Consider the following 21,911-nt stretch of genomic DNA (forward strand, 5'->3'; position numbering starts at 1 on the left):
AAGTGCCATAAAAAAGTGCCATAAATTAGATTATTTCGCAAAAAAGTTGCAGGAGCCTCTCACGCACAGGCGTTCACTCCAACATGCTAGCGCCGCCCCCCCGTTGTGTCTTTTTTTAACAAGGCAAGGTTAATTAAGAACAAATTCTTATTTTCAATGACGGCCTAGGAACAGTGCAGAACTGAGAGCAGAACGACAGATTTGTACCTTGTCAACTCGGGGGTTTGAACTTGCAACCTTCAGGTTACTAGTCCAACGCTCTAACCACTAGGCTACCCTGCCGCCATCTATGTAATACATAAATAAAATGTTTTTGTTTTGTTTAAATATGTGTATAAAATATACTTTCCTGTACAGTAAGTAAATGTAAGAAATCCAGAAAGCATGAAAAAATGTTTTTGTAATGTCTAAAATAAAATATATGCATATAATATTTATTTGTCTGTACAGTAAGTAACGTAAATGCAGAAGCAATAAGAATTGTAAATGATGATAGAACACATCAAATTCATGTGAACATGAGGACACAAAGGAGATATTTAATTAATAGATCATATTTTAATACATTTTTAATGCTGAAAAAAATCAATGTATGGCAAATTCAATTTGGGAAAATGGCCTGTTGGACAAAAATGAAAAATAGTTAACATCCTTGCTACTTCAGCCATTTGCTATGTTAAAGTCAAATCACAGTTAATGATGAATGGATACAATTTGGAAAGATTTTCCAGAGTCATACCTCAGTAGTGTAGAGTGTCAGGTGGCACAACCATTGGTGCCATGAGGTCAAAGTGTGAAGGAGGGAGCAAGCCAGAGAGCTGTCTAGGAAGCAGTCCAGCCCCATGGCTTGGAGGCTTTGAGTTGGTCCCATCATTGTAATGCATTGTGGGGTATCTGCTGCCCCATAGACCTGCTGGCAGTGGGAAAGGTGTTAGCGAGGAGACCACCAGGGACATCTATGATTGGCTGACACAGTCTTGGTTAAACCACATGTATTCTAAAGCAATATTCACCTGCTTTCATAGAGTAGGGATTCACTCCTTTGGGGACACTGCCAGTGTTCCCCTGATATCCATGTGTCCCCATCGGTGGAGGTGGTGGTACACACTTGTTCTGTAAAACACATCAACACATTTTCCAAATTGTTGGTAATATTAGCACAGTTGAAATACAATGGTTGTTCACTGTTTTTAATTGAATTTAATTTAAGTGTGTACTTCAGCCTTGGGCTCAGTTTTGTTAACCCATCTGTGCAGAGTTGGATCCCAGACAATCTGAGGAAGAAGAGATTAGCAATGTGAAGCAAGCCACAATTTATTTTTATTTTTTAAATCCACTCAATTGTCTCTACATAGAATATAGTGTTAATAACCAGTTCCTTACAGATCTGTCTTTGTCCTCAGGTAGATGAACCTCCTTCTTGTTAGCTCTTCCACTCCCAAAGACCCAGCTGAGCCAGCCTCCACTGTTATTGTGAACAGCAGGGGTCTCGGGCTCAGCCACCGGCCGGGTGCCAGTCTGGAACTGAGGGTTGGCATCGGAGTGTTCCGGCTTGGTGATGGACATCATAGCAGGATGCTCAACATATCTAAGTCGGACATCTGTAATAAGTGGGAGAAGTCAGGCCACTCTGCTCATGTCACCATACAGAACAATTACTAGCTGACAGGTAGGAACGTCTTGCTCTGATACTCTGTTTACAACCCAATCTTAACCTACATGCAGTCACAGGGATTACTGGGAGGTTACTCCAGGACTCTGCCACCGCATTGTTTTGGTTGCAAAATTAACAATTCCCTGCATATTATGTGAGGGCTTACAAATGTGACCAATCACCAAACTATTTCTGCATAAAATAGTCACATCACAATATTATCGCATAGAACTGACAATTACCACAGTACAAAAAGAGGGCTCGCAATTTCAACCAATCACCGCACATTTACTGCATAATATGGTTCAATCAAGCGACACATCAACACAGTTTTTTCCCTTGTCAGTGCATTTTTGCAACAAATTGGACAAAACAATTGCATATTGCAATGCAAAATGTCATAATTGTCGCTGCAAAATCTAGCATATTTATCCGCAAATATGAAAAAAATCCATGTGAAATCCTGGAGAGATTCACTGGAGTATGAAAATGTATAGACTCACTACTGTACGTCGCTCTGGATAACAGTGTCTGCTAAATGACTCAAATGTAAAAGTACAATGGAGCTAAACATTTTTATGTAGAAAATGCATGAAAGTATTACAGTTATACACTCACATGAGCCATACATTTGATCTATCACAACTTATTCTCACAATAGTAATTTCTTTACTAATTAGGTAAGGTTAAGTGACCTCTTCTCTTGGAATAGAAATCCACAGGTGGAGTACACGCTCCACCATCCCATTTCCACAGTGGTGCCAACATGGGGATGATGGAAGGTGGTTGTGGATGAATGTTTTCATTCTTCACAGGGACACTGGCTGTGAGGAGGATCTCCTCCCTCTCTTCAGGGATGAGGCCTGATGCTCGGAAGATCCCCTCCCTCTGTGCAGGGACACTGGCTGTTTGGAGGATACCCTCCCTCTGTGATGGGATGAGGCCTGATGCTCGGAGGATCTCCTCCCTCTGTGCAGGGACACTGGCTGTTTGGAGAATACCCTCCCTCTGTGATGGGATGAGGCCTGATGCTCGGAGGATCTCCTCCCTCTGTGCAGGGACACTGGCTGTTTGGAGGATCTCCTCCCTCAGTGGCGGGATGAGGCCTGATGCTCGGAAGATCCCCTCCCTCTGTGCAGGGACACTGGCTGTTTGGAGAATACCCTTCCTCTGTGATGGGATGAGGCCTGATGCTCGGAGGATCTCCTCCCTCTTTGCAGGGACACTGGCTGTTTGGAGGATACCCTCCCTCTGTGGCGGGATGAGGCCTGATGCTCAGAGGATCTCCTCCCTCTGTGCAGGGACACTGGCTGTTTGGAGAATACCCTCCCTCTGTGATGGGATGAGGCCTGATGCTCGGAAGATCCCCTCCCTCTGTGCAGGGACACTGGCTGTTTGGAGGATACCCTCCCTCTGTGATGGGATGAGGCCTGATGCTCGGAGGATCTCCTCCCTCTGTTCAGTGATGCTGGCTGCTGAGAGAATCCCATCCCTCTGTGCTGGGACACTGGCTGTTCGGACATTCCCCTCCCTCTGTGGCGGGATGAGGCCTGATGCTCGGAGGATCTCCTCCCTCTCAGCAGGGACACTGGCCTTTGGGACGATCCCCTCCCTGTGCGCAGGGACGCTGACCATTGGAACGATTCCCTTCCTCTGCGCAGTGACACTGGCCATCAGGTGGATCAACTCCTTTTGTGCAGGTATGAGGCCTGATGCTCTGAGGATCTTCTTCTTCGGCACAGTGATAGAAGCTGCTGGAAGAATTCCCTCCCTCTGTTCAGTGATGCTGGCTGCTGAGAGAATCCCACCCCTCTGTGCTGGGACACTGGCTGTTCGGACATTCCCCTCCCTCTGTGGCGGGATGAGGCCTGATGCTCGGAGGATCTCCAACCTCTCAGCAGGGACACTAGCCTTTTGGACGATCCCCTCCTTGTGCGCAGGGACGCTGACCATTGGGACGATTCCCTTCCTCTGCGCAGTGACACTGGCCATCAGGTGGATCAACTCCTTTTGTGCAGAAATGAGGCCTGATGCTCGGAGGATCTTCTCCTTTCGCACAGTGACAGTAGCTGCAGTAGCTGCTGGAAGAATCCCCTCCCTCTGTGCAGGGACACTGGCTGTGAGGCGGATGTCCTCCCTCTCTTCAGGGATGAGGCCTGATGCTCGGAAGATCTCCTCCCTCTGCACAGTGATGTTAGCTGCTGGGAGAATCCCCTTCCTCTGTGAAGGGACACTGGCTGTTTGGAGGATACCCTCCCTCTGTGACAGGATGAGGCCTGATGCTCGGAGCATTTCCTCCCTCTGTGACGGGATGAGGCCTGATGCTCGGAGGATCTCCTCCCTCTGCACAGCAAATTCGGCTGCTGTGGTGATCTGCAGGTATAAATAGAGCATAAATTAATTCCCTAAAAAATCAACCACTTGGAATCTATAACATCATTACACTGAGTGTATTAAACATTAAGAACACCTTCTCTTTCAGTGACATAGACAAAGCAGGTGAAAGCTATAATCCCTTATTGATGTGAATTGTTAAATCTTCTTCTCAGTGTAGATGAAGGGGGGGGGGGGGGCAGGTTAAATAATGATTTTTAGACAATTGAGACATGGATTGTGTATGTGTGTCATTCAGAGGGTGAATGGGCAAGACCAAAGATTTAAGTCCCTTTGAACAGAGTATGGTAGTATGTGCCAGGTGCACCGGTTTGGGTCAAGAACTGCAATGCTGTTGGGTTTTTCAGCTCAACAGTTTTCCCTGAGTATCAACAATGGTCCACCACCAAAGGGGGGAAACTCAATAGGAAGGTGTTGTTAATGTTTTGTTCACTCAGTGTAGATCAATCCCTAGCATATACTTCCATTTGCATGTGTACTGATACTGATAATGTTATCTACAATATATTATAATACTGTAAGTCTCCCTGCTGCAGGGGCATTTCCTCCTACAATTTTGAGCTGATTTTCTTCACTTTAGCAATATTTTGTATCTTTGTTAATTTTAATTGTAATTGTGTTTGGAAAGGTACTGTTACTACAGGAGATGATGCTATCATAAAGCATTTGATGTAAGTATGTAGGACAATTACCCATAATGCTCACTGACTGAACATTCAAAATTACCATGGCAATTATTGACGCATTCACATGCTTTCGGAAACTTGGAACCTCAAGAGTTAAAATGAATGTAAGTTATTAGCGTAGAGCTTCCTACTGGTTGATTCTGATACTTCACAAGTGGGAAACCTGAAATCCTCATTCCATAACGAGTTAGCGAGTCAGAGAGTCAGAAATGTCTGAATTTTCTAGTTCCGACTTGAAGGGCCTTCTATGATGTAGGGCAGGTCAGTCACCAAATGGGCTCCAGCAGCTTGTCGCTAGGCACATCCATCCAGGTCAATTCTATGGCCGCCGGGTCACCTGGCGAGCACGGGGTCAGAATGTCATCCACCATCAACTGACTGGTGGCACAGGATGTCCCTCGCACCTAGAGTACCATCACAAACAACAAAATATCTTAAAATCTCCTAAATTGTAGAGAAAGAGATACACCTTTAATGTGCTGTACAAGAGTGGACTTCAATAGTTACCATACAGTATTAGTAGAAACGTTTTAAATAAATCACAAATGACTGAAATGACAGTATAGACAGAGAGATACAATGCCAAAACAGTGTGTGTTATTTGCAAGGAAACTGTCCCTGTTTGTAAATAATTAACATCTGAGCATGGTACTTTCAAGTTAGGCCTACCTTTCCACCCCAGACCGAGTAGGCCTACTGACGCAGAAAAATGTAAGCTTAAACTGCTGGCTAATCTTCTTCCTTGGCTTAACCCAACGAGAGGTCACAAGTGTTTCCCTAAAAGCTGTCTGGGTTTAAATGTATTTTATTGTACAGAATGTGAATAGCTTAATCAATTGATAGTGTCAGATTCGATTATATCCAAAGCAAATTAAACAACAATATCCCCATATGCATCAGAGTCACGTCTTTCCCAGTTATTCCTATTTTACAGCTTGTTTCTAGCATTAAGAATCGCGGACCAAAGTGTTGTTATAGATAACTGTATATAATCACATCTGTTTCATTTTCCTCAAAATATTAAACTAATAGTGGGTAGGCCTGTACTTTTTGCCCTTTTCTTTAAGAAAAGGTAGGCCTATGGCATACCCTCTCATACACACTAACTTCAAGTCTTAACAGACACAGAGGTGGGCTATTTAAAGAGTGCATGGCGGGTGGAGGAATTGACTAACATACCTATGGATATAGCAGCCTATAGCCTAATTTCATCAGTCAAACCGGTAGGCCTGCCTCTTATTTCTTAAATAGGAAGAAATAGGCTCCAACACATATCCCTAATTAAAATGAAGACGTTTAAAATGAATGATGTTTACTCCAATTTGCCTACTTTCAGCACCATGAGCTGTCCATTTCCGATTGATTGTGCCGTGGCGGCAGCTTCAAGTTTCAGCACCATAAGTTACCGTAAGTTACTTGAATCTGACTTCTTGTGAGGTCAATAACTCTGATAAACCTTTTTTGATATCCTCAGAGGACCGTTATTATCATGTTTTAACCACTCCTTCATTATTACTGAAACACGATTCAAAGTGGTAAATATAAAGATCCAGTCCATAAAAAAATTGGAGGCCCCTTACACTTCAGTGTTGTGATGCAAAAATGCTAGCAAAATGTATAGCGCATAGAATTAAAAAGGTGTTGTCGGACATTATTCATTCTAATCAGACAGGTTTTTTACATGGACAATATATTGGAGATCATATAAAGCAAGTACTGCAACCAATAGAACACTATGAAAAATCAGGGAAACCAGGCCTGCTATTCATAGCTGACTTTTAAAAGGCTTTTCATAAAGTACGACTGGAGTTTATATATTAATGCCTGGAACATTTCAATTTTGGACAATCTCTTATAAAATGGGTTAAAATCATGTATAGTAACCCTAGGTGAAAAATAGTTGTACGGATGTACGCTGAGAGTCGGGAAGCAAGTTCAGGGAATGAATACATTTAATTAATAAATAAATGAACAAAACAAGGAACACAAACAGCGCACTGACATGAAACAGCAACAATGACTAATGGGGGTAGAAACCAAAGGGAGGGAGATATAAAGGGCAGGTAATCAAGGAGGTGATGGAGTCCAGGTGAGTGTCATAATGCGTGTAAGGCTGGTGACAGGTGTGCGCCATAACGAACAGCCTGGTGACCTAGAGGCCGGAGAGGGAGCACATGTGACAATAGTAAATAATGGCTACTTCTCATAAAAGAAGGTTGTCCACTATCGGCATATCTATTTATTATGGCCATCGAAAAGTTAGCTATTAAAATCCGATCCTACAATAATATCAAGGGATTAGAAATCCCACCACCTGCCAACCCCTCTTTACACTGCTGCTACTCTCTGTTCATCATATATGCATAGTCACTTTAACCATATTTACATGTACATTCTACCTCAATCAGCCTGACTAACCGGTGTCTGTATGTAGCCTCGCTAGTTTTATAGCCTCGCTACTGTATTTTTCACTGTCTTCTTACTGTTGTTTTTATTTCTTAACCTACCTATTGTTCACCTAATACCTTTTTTTTGCACTATTGGTTAGAGCCTGTAAGTAAGCATTTCACTGCGGTATTCGGTGCATGTGACAAATAAACTTTGATTTGATTCATGCTGTTCTGTGCTGATGGCTGTTGGAGAGGGCAGCGGCAGCTGAGTGAGATGGGGCCTTTTATGGCCCTGCCTCTGGGAGCCTGTCTGCTTGTGACATGATGAGAGAGTGAGAGGGCCTTCCTGTAAGATATTTTGTGCTACAAACATACTTCAATTTGAAGAGGTTTTTGACCATTCAGGGACCTACTATCAAACAGTCATGAAATCATAAAAAATGATTGTCTACACAAAATAATGTGAATTTGGTCCCCCCAATTTTTTTTTGCCAAGTTATATGCATGAAAATAAAGATGCTTTAAAATATGTGACATTTTGGAGAGATTTTTGGACAGTATAGGGGCCTCCTAGGCCTTGTTATGGATACATGTCTATTGAGATAGGTTGGTATAAGATATCTGCTCCATTTTTGGGTCCCATGTTGACAAGATGTTGGGGAATCACTGGAGGGAAATATTGACCAACAGCATCTCAGTGTACATCTCAATAAACACAATAGGTGTTTTGTTACATTTCAGTATTCTGTGAAATATTTAAAGTGTCATATTGGGATGCAAACTCAAAAATGTAAACTCTATCTGACATGTTACTGTTTTCTTATTTTTTAAGCCCCTGACCATGTGTGTGAGGTGTATACAGGATGTACATAAATGGGCATAAACACGTGGCACAGAAAATAAAATATTGACATTTAGGAATTGAAAATGCATCTAAATATATTTCGTTTGTTTCAAATATTTTTTATTAAACACACACAAGAATGGTGTATACAATTCTTATCTAAACATAAAAGAGCATACAGGAACAACAAGACCCAGAGTTCTGGGTGCAGAACAAATAATACAAAACACGACATACAAAACAAGGACACGTAGAAAGAAAGAGGGAAGATGTCCCCCCTATCCCCCCCCCCTTATTCCCCCAAACCCCCCCCCCCCCCCCCCCCCCCCCTCCCAACTTTGGGGGTTGGTTAATCCGTTTAGGGACTCAGATACTCCCAGGATTATCAGAAGCGGGTCTGGATCTATTGAAGTCTCCAAAACTTCAGAGAGGATCCCAAAAATTCCACTCCAATAACCATGCAAGCTAGAGCATAGGGCAAAGCAGTGGAGTAGTGTACCCTGCGTAGCCTGACATTTATCACATGTATGGGATGTGTCAGGAAATATCCTATGCAGTTTAATTTTGGAATAGTGTAATCTGTGTAAAACCTTGAATTGTATGAGACGATGTCTGGAATTAATGGAGCATGTGTGGATATACTCCAAGCTCTCTTCCCAGTCTGCCACCGAGATGTCAGTCCCTAGTTCTTCCTCCCATTTTGCCTTGATGGCATCAGTGGAAGGTGTGCTAACAGATTGAAAAGCATCATATAGACGCGATATCAGTTTATCGAAGGTGGGGCATATTTTTATGCATCCGTCAAACATGGAAGGTTTGGCATTCCCAAATGTTGGGAGGTGTTTCCTAACGTAGTCTCTAATTTGTAGGTATCTGAAAAAATTACTTCTGGGAAGGTTATAAGTTTCCCTCAGCAACTCAAAGGAAGCAAAGGTCCCTTCTATGTATAAATCCCCTATGGTACTTATCCCCAACTCTCCCCATCGCTCAAAGGTGTTATCAAGGTTAGAAGGGGCAAAGGAGGGATTCCTGGCGACAGGGAGCATGAATGACATTGGTCTAAGCTCAAAGTGGACTTTCATTTGCTTCCAGATTCGGACTGTGCTATGTATAATAGGATTGTTACAATAAAGTGACATCTCCAGATTGACAGGCGACAAAATCACAGCGCCAATAGAGAAGGGGTGACACTCCTCACGCTCCATACTAAGCCAGCTGGATGCCGGAAGTACGTCTTCCAGCAGAAACGTAACAATGCGGAGGTTAGCGGCCCAGTAATAAAATATAAAATTTGGGAGAGACAATCCTCCTTCCATCTTGGATTTGCAGAGGTGTTTTTTACCTATCCTGTGTGTTTTATAATCCCAGATGAAAGGATTGATAATTGAGTCCAGTTGTTTATGAAAGGATTTAGGTATGAATACTGGGATGTTCTGATATAGGTAGAGCAGTTGTGGGAGGAAGACCATTTTAATGGCATTAATTCTTCCGAGGAGAGAAATTGGGAGAGTTCTCCAAAATAGTATGTTTGCTTTGAGTTTTTGTATCAGAGAGGGGAAATTATCTTTAAATAGTAAGGAGTATTGTTTGGTAACTACAATTCCTAGGTAGGTACATTTTTCTGAAGATAACTTAAATGGGAGATGTTCTAGCCAGGAGGCATTTTGCGACCGTATGGGCATTAATTCACTCTTGTTCCAATTTATTCTGTATCCCGAGAAGGTACCAAACAAATTGATCACATCAAGAATAGCTGGGATACTAGCCTGGGGTTCTGTTACATAGAGGAGGATGTCATCTGCGTATAGGGAGATCTTATTTAGAGTATCTTTAGTATTATAGCCGTGTATTGCTGCATGAGATCTAATCGTCTGAGCGAGCGGTTCGATAATTAGGGCGAAGAGCATAGGCGACAGTGCACAACCCTACCTTGTCCCCCTGTTGAGGTTAAATCGGGGCGACAATGATTGGTTAGTGAGTATTCTGGCACAGGGGTTCCTATATAAAAGCTGGATCCAAATTATGAACCTATCTCCAATATTAAATTTCTGTAGGACCTTGAATAGATAGGGCCACTCAACTTGGTCAAAGGCCTTTTCGGCGTCAAGAGATATGACGGCAAGGTCCACGTTGGGTAACCTCTGAGAATACATAATATTGAAGAGGCGCCTGAGATTGAAGAATGAGTTTCTGTTAGGGATAAAGCCGGTCTGATCCGAATGGACCAATTTGCCAATTAAAGTGCTAAGCCAGTTAGCCAGAGTTTTTGCTAAAATCTTTTGGTCTGTATTAAGGAGAGATATTGGTCTGTATGACCCTACCTCTTCTGGATCTTTACCCTTCTTATGTATAACTGTAATGAACGCTTCGTCCAAAGTAGAAGGCCTGAACCAACATTTTGTGCAGATAGGGAGAGAGCATGTTGCTGAATGTTTTATAGAATTCACCAGGGTATCCATCTGGGCCCGGGGTCTTGCCACTCTTTAGAGATTTAATTGTTTCTCGAATTTCATCAAGAGATATTTCCTTATTCAGGAAGTTAGAATCGTCCTGGTTCAGGGTAGGGAGATTACAGTCCTCCAAAAATGTTTGCATAATTAAGGGGTTAGGATCCGCTTTAGATTTGTGTGGTTTGTCACCAAACTCAAAATATTTTTGCTTGGCATAGAGAAAAGATTTAGCAATTTTAGCTGAGAGAATCTGATTATATTCAAATTTTAAAGAGGTAATTTTTTTATGTTTCTCCATAGATGGGTGGCTAGCATTCTCCCTATCCAGTAAGTGAATTTGTCCCTCCAGTTCTTCCAGTTTTCCTCTGTTTTGCCTACTCCTGGCAGCCTGAAAGGAGATGATACAGCCTCTCAGATTAGCCTTCAGTGTTTCCCACAATAATGCTGGGGAGGTCTCTGTGTTGTCATTGGTATCAAAGAAATATGTAATTTGGTCTTTAAGATATTCACAGAATGTTGGTTCTGTGAGGAGCTGAGGATTCAACCTCCAGACCCTCTCGTTTGGTACAATGTCACCCAATCTCAGGGAGAAGGTGAGTGGACTGTGGTCCGAGATTATAATATCATGATACCTCACATTACAGGTATAGGGGAGTAGTCTAGCATCCAACAAAAAGTAGTCAATTCGAGTGTAAACCTTGTGAACATGAGAGTAAAAGGAGTATTCCCTACCCGTAGGGTTATTGATCCTCCATATATCAAATACGTTTGAATTTTTTATGTAGGTATTCAAGAATTTGCTTGAATAGGAGGTAGGGGTTCGCCGGGTAGAGGATCTATCCAAATATTGGTCTAGCACACAGTTAAGGTCCCCTCCAATGACCAGGTTAGTATGGGAGATATCTGGAATCAGGGCAAATACTCTTTTGAAAAAAGAGGGGTTGTCAATGTTTGGCCCATAGATATTTAGTAGAGTTACTGAGGTAGAGTGGATTTCTCCTATTGCGATCACATACCGACCCTCTTTATCCGCAATAGTGGTTTTATGTAGAAAGGGAATTCCTTTCCGTACCAGAATCGCTGTGCCTCTCGTTTTGGCAGAGAAGTTAGAGTGATGCACTTGCCCCACCCACCTACACTTAAGTCTGCTATGAGAGTTATTCTTCAGATGGGTTTCTTGCAAAAATATAATATCAGACGAGAGTGCTTTCAAGTGGGCTAGGACCTTGCCCCTCTTAATTGGTTCGTTTAAACCCTTGACATTCCAGGAAGTGAATGTAAGCCCCGCCCTCCTCTCGTTTGTAGTTCCTATGGTGGCCTGCATACCATGTAACTTGATAAAAAGGTAAGAAAGCGCACCAAACCATCACGATCAGCATATGTAGCACCTACACCCGAGCAGTATCCAACCCACCCCTCCCCCCCTGCAAGCACCTTTACTTCCCACCCTGTTCCCCTAATTTCCCCAATACTTACCCCCCCCCCCCCCAATCCATCGACCCACATTTAACAGGCATGTACAAACAGGAGAAAAAAAAAAGGATAAATAAAAATAATAAACACATTGTCTGGCCGATGCCAAAAAAGCACGGCGCGACCTCGAACAAGAGGTAAAACAAAAATAAAATCCCAACTATACGTTCACCTCTCACTATCCTAGAACTTCTACTAACATATGAACTGAGGAGGCTCCCGCGAGTTAAGTGTTCAGTTAACATCTAATAAACCTAAACAGAATAAGTTGCAACTTAAACAAATTGCGCATTTAAGCGTCATCCTGGGTCAATCCCAGAGATAAGCAAGATATAGCCTCAAGATTATATTGCTAAGCACTGCCGGTCAAAACATAAACCATCCGCAACCGACATAGTCAGCCCTACCTTTACATACTGTGGGTCAGGAGATCGGAACAAGGATTTGTTAAATTAAACGTTCCCCCCATAAACAAAACATGTTTAAATAAAAATACATTATATATATACACACATACATACACACACACACATACATATATATATATACATATACATACATACATACATACATACATACATATACACACATACATAAACACATACATATACATACACACATACATACACACACATACATACATACATATAGATACACATACGTATATATACATATATATACATACACACACACACACACACACACACACATACATATACATGTATGTATACATACCCACACAAAAAAATCATATATAAAAATATATATTTAAAGAATATGTATATACATCCATATGTACATATACACATACAAACATTCATACCCCAGAATAACAATCTACACTGATTTAAAATATACACATACATAATACTAAAATGCTAAGAGAAAATAGTAATAAAGTACAAATAGTAATTATATGTACGCACACCTACACAGACATAAGCACTACAGAGGGCTGGTGGGACTCTAGTCGGGAGAGAGAGGCCCACGGCCAGAGAAAGGCAGAACGGCACAAAACATCAACCTGCTAACCAGGTGTCTGCCCCCTCCCAACCATCACCCCCCAGTCCCCTGCAAGCAATAAATAAATGGTATGGTAGTAAGAATAATGTAAGGATTGTAAAATAAATAACGAAACAAAACAAAAGTGGGAGAATATAAGTATATCCGTCCGAAGGTGTCAGTGATCAAACCTGGAAGTAAAAAATATGCATCGCTCTGAGCACAGCCGGGATGAAAGTGAATGTAACGTTCATTGAGAGCTCTGACCGCCATCCATTGGTCTGCTCAGCGTCTTACATGTTCGGTAGCCCTTGTTGAGCCCGTTTAATACGTTTTCACCCAATATGGTATAGTATGGATTCGAGTCCATGAGCAGACCCTAACACGCAATAACAAGGCACTCTAACCTGTACGGGGGATTGGTGTATATCCCCGGATAAACTTCTCTGCGTCCAAAACCGAGGAGAGCCAAATCTTCTCACCGGAAGGCGGGGTAATTCTTAGTCTTGCAGGGAAGAGTAAGGCTGGGCGAAGATGGAGTTTGTAGAGTTTGGTCATGACATCTCTGTAGTCGGCGCGATACTTTGCCACATCGGGCGCATAATCCTCATAGACACGGAATGGATGCCCTTTATGTGACAGGTTGCCCCTCATTCGAGCTTCACGCAGGATAAGATCCTTGGTCTTGAAACTGTGACAACAGATGATTACTGGGCGAGGACGTTTGCCCGGTCCAGGCACTGGGACAAGGGAGCGATGTGCGCGGTCCAGCTGGGGATCCGAATCCAAAACATCCGATCCCATTGCATCCTTCAATAGCTTGGCAAAGAAGTCGGTGGGGCGAGAGCCCGCCTCTACCCCCTCTGCCAGACCAACAACGCGAAGGTTATTACGTCTGGATCGGCCCTCCAGGTCCACCACTTTCACAGAAAGCCTCTGCACAGTATCCTGCAATGACGTGCATAGCTTATCTAACTCGTCGATCCTACCAGCGTTGAATTCAGAAGCTTTCTCAAGGTCCACAATACTCTGGCCATGCGAAGCGGCCGTTCGAATGATGCTCTCGATTTTGGTGTCCAGTTCAGCAATAGTGGCCTTAAGATCCTCAGCTATAGCAACACGTAGCTCCCCCAAAGCCCGGGTAAGTTCTGTAAGTGTCACGTTGTTGCATGTGCCTCCCGCCATGTCTGTCTCGTTGTTTAGTGGGGAGTAGGCCTCCGCTGTGGATTTATTGTCCTTTGGTCGCTTATTACTCGGCATTTTCATATAGAAAGTTACAATCTTGTATTAGAAAGAAACGTTTGTTGTAAAAAGTGCCATAAAGTAGGTTAAATTAGATTATTTCGCAAAAAAGTTGCAGGAGCCTCTCACGCACAGCCGTTCACTACAACATGCTAGCTCCGCTCCCCCGGTGTGTCTTTTTTTAACCTTTATTTAACAAGGTAAGTCAGTTAATTAAGAACAAATTCTTATTTTCTTATTTTCCGCCGTCTACGGAATACATAAATAAAATGTTTTTGTTTTGTTTAAATATGTGTATAAAATATACTTTCCTGTACAGTAAGTAAATGTAAGAAATCCAGAAAGCATGAAATTTTTTTTTTGTAATGTCTAAAATAAAATATATGCATATAATATTTATTTGTCTGTACAGTAAGTAACGTAAATGCAGAAGCAATAAGAATTGTAAATGATGATAGAACACATCAAATTCATGTGAACATGAGGACACAAAGGAGATATTTAATTAAAAGATCATATTTTAATACATTTTTAATGCTGAAAAAATCTATGTATGGCAAATCCAATTTGGGAAAATGGCCTGTTGGACAAAAATGAAAAATAGTTAACATCCTTGCTACTTCAGCCATTTGCTATGTTAAAGACAAATCACAGTTAATGATGAATGGATACAATTTGGAAGGATTTTCCAGAGTCATACCTCAGTAGTGTAAAGTGTCAGGTGGCACAACCATTGGTGCCATGAGGTCAAAGTGTGAAGGAGGGAGCAAGCCAGAGAGCTGTCTAGGAAGCAGTCCAGCCCCATGGCTTGGAGGCTTTGAGTTGGTCCCATCATTGCAATGCATTGTGGGGTATCTGCTGCCCCATAGACCTGCTGGCAGTGGGAAAGGTGTTAGCGAGGAGACCACCAGGGACATCTATGATTCGCTGACACAGTCTTGGTTAGACCACATGTCTTCTAAAGCAATATTCACCTGCTTTCATAGAGTAGGGATTCACTCCTTTGGGGACACTGCCAGTGTTCCCCTGATATCCATGTGTCCCCATCGGTGGAGGTGGTGGTACACACTTGTTCTGTAAAACACATCAACACATTTTCCAAATTGTTGGTAATATTAGCACAGTTGAAATACAATGGTTGTTCACTGTTTTTAATTGAATTTAATTTAAGTGTGTACTTCAGCCTTGGGCTCAGTTTTGTTAACCCATCTGTGCAGAGTTGGATCCCAGACAATCTGAGGAAGAAGAGATTAGCAATGTGAAGCAAGCCACAATTTAGTTTTATTTTTTAAATCCACTCAATTGTCTCTACATAGAATATAGTGTTAATAACCAGTTCCTTACAGATCTGTCTTTGTCCTCAGGTAGATGAACCTCCTTCTTGTTAGCTCTTCCACTCCCAAAGACCCAGCTGAGCCAGCCTCCACTGTTATTGTGAACAGCAGGGGTCTCGGGCTCAGCCACCGGCCGGGTGCCAGTCTGGAACTGAGGGTTGGCATCGGAGTGTTCCGGCTTGGTGATGGACATCATAGCAGGATGCTCAACATATCTAAGTCGGACATCTGTAATAAGTGGGAGAAGTCAGGCCACTCTGCTCATGTCACCATACAGAACAATTACTAGCTGACAGGTAGGAACGTCTTGCTCTGATACTCTGTTTACAACCCAATCTTAACCTACATGCAGTCACAGGGATTACTGGGAGGTTACTCCAGGACTCTGCCACCGCATTGTTTTGGTTGCAAAATGAACAATTCCCTGCATATTATGTGAGGGCTTACAAATGTGACCAATCACCAAACTATTTCTGCATAAAATAGTCACATCACAATATTATCACATAGAACTGACAATTACCACAGTACAAAAAGAGGGCTCGCAATTTCAACCAATCACCGCACATTTACTGCATAATATGGTTCAATCAAGCGACACATCAACACAGTTTTTTCCCTTGTCAGTGCATTTTTGCAACAAATTGGACAAAACAATTGCATATTGCAATGCAAAATGTCATAATTGTCGCTGCAAAATCTAGCATATTTATCCGCAAATATGAAAAAAATCCATGTGAAATCCTGGAGAGATTCACTGGAGTATGAAAATGTATAGACTCACTACTGTACGTCGCTCTGGATAACAGTGTCTGCTAAATGACTCAAATGTAAAAGTACAATGGAGCTAAACATTTTTATGTAGAAAATGCATGAAAGTATTACAGTTATACACTCACATGAGCCATACATTTGATCTATCACAACTTATTCTCACAATAGTAATTTCTTTACTAATTAGGTAAGGTTAAGTGACCTCTTCTCTTGGAATAGAAATCCACAGGTGGAGTACACGCTCCACCATCCCATTTCCACAGTGGTGCCAACATGGGGATGATGGAAGGTGGTTGTGGATGAATGTTTTCATTCTTCACAGGGACACTGGCTGTGAGGAGGATCTCCTCCCTCTCTTCAGGGATGAGGCCTGATGCTCGGAAGATCCCCTCCCTCTGTGCAGGGACACTGGCTGTTTGGAGGATACCCTCCCTTGGTGGCGGGATGAGGCCTGATGCTCGGAAGATCCCCTCCCTCTGTGCAGGGACACTGGCTGTTTGGATAATACCCTCCCTCTGTGATGGGATGAGGCCTGATGCTCGGAGGATCTCCTCCCTCTGTGCAGGGACACTGGCTGTTTGGAGGATACCCTCCCTCTGTGATGGGATGAGGCCTGATGCTCGGAGGATCTCCTCCCTCTGTTCAGTGATGCTGGCTGCTGAGAGAATCCCATCCCTCTGTGCTGGGACACTGGCTGTTCGGACATTCCCCTCCCTCTGTGGCGGGATGAGGCCTGATGCTCGGAGGATCTCCTCCCTCTCAGCAGGGACACTGGCCTTTGGGACGATCCCCTCCCTGTGCGCAGGGACGCTGACCATTGGAACGATTCCCTTCCTCTGCGCAGTGACACTGGCCATCAGGTGGATCAACTCCTTTTGTGCAGGTATGAGGCCTGATGCTCTGAGGATCTTCTTCTTCGGCACAGTGATAGAAGCTGCTGGAAGAATTCCCTCCCTCTGTTCAGTGATGCTGGCTGCTGAGAGAATCCCACCCCTCTGTGCTGGGACACTGGCTGTTCGGACATTCCCCTCCCTCTGTGGCGGGATGAGGCCTGATGCTCGGAGGATCTCCAACCTCTCAGCAGGGACACTAGCCTTTTGGACGATCCCCTCCTTGTGCGCAGGGACGCTGACCATTGGGACGATTCCCTTCCTCTGCGCAGTGACACTGGCCATCAGGTGGATCAACTCCTTTTGTGCAGAAATGAGGCCTGATGCTCGGAGGATCTTCTCCTTTCGCACAGTGACAGTAGCTGCAGTAGCTGCTGGAAGAATCCCCTCCCTCTGTGCAGGGACACTGGCTGTGAGGCGGATGTCCTCCCTCTCTTCAGGGATGAGGCCTGATGCTCGGAAGATCTCCTCCCTCTGCACAGTGATGTTAGCTGCTGGGAGAATCCCCTTCCTCTGTGCAGGGACACTGGCTGTTTGGAGGATACCCTCCCTCTGTGACAGGATGAGGCCTGATGCTCGGAGCATTTCCTCCCTCTGTGACGGGATGAGGCCTGATGCTCGGAGGATCTCCTCCCTCTGCACAGCAAATTCGGCTGCTGTGGTGATCTGCAGGTATAAATAGAGCATAAATTAATTCCCTAAAAAATCAACCACTTGGAATCTATAACATCATTACACTGAGTGTATTAAACATTAAGAACACCTTCTCTTTCAGTGACATAGACAAATCAGGTGAAAGCTATAATCCCTTATTGATGTGAATTGTTAAATCTTCTTCTCAGTGTAGATGAAGGGGGGGGGGGGGGGGCAGGTTAAAGAATGATTTTTAGACAATTGAGACATGGATTGTGTATGTGTGTCATCATTCAGAGGGTGAATGGGCAAGACCAAAGATTTAAGTCCCTTTGAACAGAGTATGGTAGTATGTGCCAGGTGCACCGGTTTGGGTCAAGAACTGCAATGCTGTTGGGTTTTTCAGCTCAACAGTTTTCCCTGAGTATCAACAATGGTCCACCACCAAAGGGGGGAAACTCAATAGGAAGGTGTTGTTAATGTTTTGTTCACTCAGTGTAGATCAATCCCTAGCATATACTTCCATTTGCATGTGTACTGATACTGTAAATACACAAATTATATTAATGTTATCTACAATATATTATAATACCGTAAGTCTCCCTGCTGCAGGGGCATTTCCTCCTACAATTTTGAGCTGATTTTCTTCACTTTAGCAATATTTTGTATCTTTGTTAATTTTAATTGTAATTGTGTTTGGAAAGGTACTGTTACTACAGGAGATGATGCTATCATAAAGCATTTGATGTAAGTATGTAGGACAATTACCCATAATGCTCACTGACTGAACATTCAAAATTACCATGGCAATTATTGACGCATTCACATGCTTTCGGAAACTTGGAACCTCAGAGTTAAAATTAATGTAAGTTATTAGCGTAGGATTTCCTACTGGTTGATTCTGATACTTCACAAGTGGGAAACCTGAAATCCTCATTACATAACGAGTTAGCGAGTCAGAGAGTCAGAAATGTCAGAATTTTCTAGTTCCGACTTGAAGGGCCTTCTATGATGTAGGGCAGGTCAGTAACCAAATGATTTTACTGTCCCCAGTCGCACACAGACTTTTATGGTCACACAAGTTGCCACTCATTCAAAATGAGTAGCCTAACAATTATTTACGTGGCCCCAGGTACATTTGCAACCAAATTATTTTTGTGTGAGAAATCAATAATAGTTGCACACATAGGGTAACAGTGAGCAATGAGCAAGATAAGCATAGACGGGAAGTTGACAATAGCTTATTATTAGTGTAAATAAATTGTATTTCTATGGTTGCAGTCCTCAAAGATTGAATTGCATTGAATTGAATTAATCAGATCCAATGATTTACCGCCCGTAGGGTGGGGTACCGCTAGTCATCATTATTATAATCACCATCTCAATCATTATCACCATACCATCATAGACTTATTCTTCTGTATCTGAGACTCATCTGACACTACCTTAGATATGGCAGTCTGCAACTCAATACACTGCCCCTGCATGGTGTTCAGCGTCCCCTGCATGTGGTTAATCGATTGCTTAACATCGTTCAGCAGGATCTGAATCTCAAGCCTGCAAGAAATCAAGTGGTTCAACATACTGAGATGACGAGAGGCTTCAGACCATGCCCATTGGACCATCTTTAGGATTCTTTCTCACTTAACACCAATCTTATTAGGAATGTAACTTTGTGCAGAAGACGTTACTATAGTGTTATTTAGAAGAAAAAAAGTGTACTTTGTCAGGTGCCAAAAGGGTGACATGTCTCCCTGTTCCAGTGAGCTCTGCTGGCAGGTCTTGCTCACTGTTGGGAGGAACGGGAGCCAAATTAGAGGAAAAATATCTATGGTTGTTCAGCAATGAAACATTCATGGCATAATGGGGATTGTTCTTCCCTGTGAAAATAATAAAAACAGCTGGGGTTTACTTTCTCACTTTTAGATAATGTAATACAATCTTTAAACCCATCAGAAGTGTAGTGCTTACCTCCATGAAAATGTTGGTCCCTGTTATTTTGGGCGGCATTGTCCCAATGTTGACCACTAGTTCCAACTTGTGATGAGAAGGTCTTGATGAAACGATCAAGTCAACATTTTGTTAGACATTTCAGAGATAGCATTAACAGTTGTACATGAGACAGTGCTTCCAGATATTGAGGTATCTTCATTCTGAGGTATGTAAAAAAAATCTGGTGTGTGAGTACTCACATGAAAGGTATCCATGATTCTTGGTCAGAAGCTGGAATTATTGCTACACAGCTTTCAGGCGACTTTATGTCTTGGGCCTGGATGAATCATTGAAATACAAGTAATAATGTGAATTTGTGATGCATAATTGCCATTGTACTTTGGAATATTCCATCAAAGTAATTTTTTTGACAGTCAAAACAACTAACTCTTACGATTAATCACTTGACTTGAGTAATTTGAGTTAACGGAAATAGCTACTTTATATTCTGACCTAGACACTGACTTGTGCAATGCCTAATGCATAAACTATGCGTGTTATTGGCTCATCATAGTATATAGCCGAGGGTCCCATAGTCCAAAAACAGCATTGGCCATTGGACTGCTCAGTCAAAACAACAAATTTACGATTAATCACTTGACTGGAGTAACTTGAGTTCGGGAAACTAAAACATTAAAAGTAGGCTATAGTTTGACGCATATTCTTACCTTGGACAAGCTATCCAAAAGGCCTAACCAGTCTTGCTTGAAGATACCGTTAGGCAGATAAAAGCGCGGTACGGTTTGAGACACGGTATTGTGAATCTGTCACACTGATATAAAAGCACGTTTTCATTTATGATTTACACTGTAGAATGACCTGCAAGCCAATCAGAATCGAGTTTTAAACTACACCGTGGGTTCCATGGAACGTCACAAACATAATTGTCCACTTGCGTCACAGATTAAAGTCATTGAACATGGGTTTAATAGCTATATTGGCTATATGTACAGTAAATGCACATCGTATTGAATTGAGATTACACCGACTGCACCACTGAAACTATTTAGCCTAATCCTTTGAGGATCATATGTCAAATGTCAGAATCATGGCACATGAAAACATAATGAAATTGACTGCAGATTATACAATTCACTGTGACACAATATCCATGTAATTTCAATTAAATTACGTTGAACCAACGTGGAATAAACATTGAATTGATTTATGTGCCCATTGGGAAGTGATCAAATCGAAATGATTGAATACATACAGTATTACAAAGAAAGAGATACAAAAATAGCATCGAAAGGCTCGAAAAAGTCTAATTTCCCTGGGCCACCCAAAAGAAAAAATGTATGTACGCATTACTGTAAATCGTTTTGGATGAAAGCGTCTGCTTTCAAATCTCTGACTCTCACACATATTTACAATCTCGCGATGTTTATTTCTGGCGCTTTCACGTTGCGGGATTTCGTGAAGTAATTGATGCGCAGGAGAGCTTCATGAAATCAGCGACATTAACGGTTCCAAATCGAGCAAAAAGCTTCAAATTAAAAGTCCATCGTTCACAAATTGTGGCATATTTTCTCTTTCAAGATGCGTTCTGTTAAGTTTCTCTGATCTCTGAAAAGTAATTTAGGTTTTCAATATTCTTTATTAAATAATATCTGGAATAATAGTTTAATTTCCATTCCACTAGATGGCACTATCCCCTATGCTACTCCCTGTCAGGGGTCTGAGGATTCTGAAACAAAATAGTGTAGGCTCTTGAAACGCATCGGTGTGTTGGTAGATGTGCTGTACATTGTTATAAACACTTATTACACTGCTATAGACTTATTATCAATGTCACTCCCTGTTATGAACACATATTACATTATAAATGATGATCCTGTGTAGAGCATGCCGATCCCACCACCAGGGTTGTGGGTTCGATTCCCGGGGAAACCCATACGTAAAATGTATGTGCAAATGACTGTAAGTCGCTTTGAATGAAAGCATCTGCTAAATGTCATATATTATGATTACATTGTTTAAACAACAGACCTACAATGTGAAAGTCTATTGCTTTTTCAAATGAATATTTGTGTTGGAACTTGACATCAGTTGGAAAGGCAGCACATGTATCTGTTGAATTACTACCTGATTCAAAAGTTGTGGACAGAAATGTGGGTATACTATAATACAAGTTAAAATAAAATAATGACAAG

The 21,911-nt window shown here is 42.3% G+C and overlaps 1 protein-coding gene across 1 annotated transcript; it reads right to left on the reverse strand.

The window, feature by feature from the left end:
• Positions 1–546: 546 nt before the first annotated feature.
• On the reverse strand, positions 547–21,906 carry LOC118944219 (uncharacterized). The gene is given in 4 exon segments (XM_090220623.1): positions 547–913; positions 2,350–4,017; positions 13,085–13,090; positions 16,545–21,906. Coding segments are annotated over 4 exon segments (3,123 nt in total). The 5' UTR covers positions 17,821–21,906; the 3' UTR covers positions 547–740.
• Between the last annotated feature and the right edge of the window lie 5 nt (positions 21,907–21,911).

The sequence above is a fragment of the Oncorhynchus mykiss genome, chromosome 25 (assembly GCF_057628025.1).
Source record: "Oncorhynchus mykiss isolate SJ-2025 chromosome 25, ASM5762802v1, whole genome shotgun sequence".
NCBI classification, from domain to species: Eukaryota; Metazoa; Chordata; class Actinopteri; order Salmoniformes; family Salmonidae; genus Oncorhynchus; species Oncorhynchus mykiss.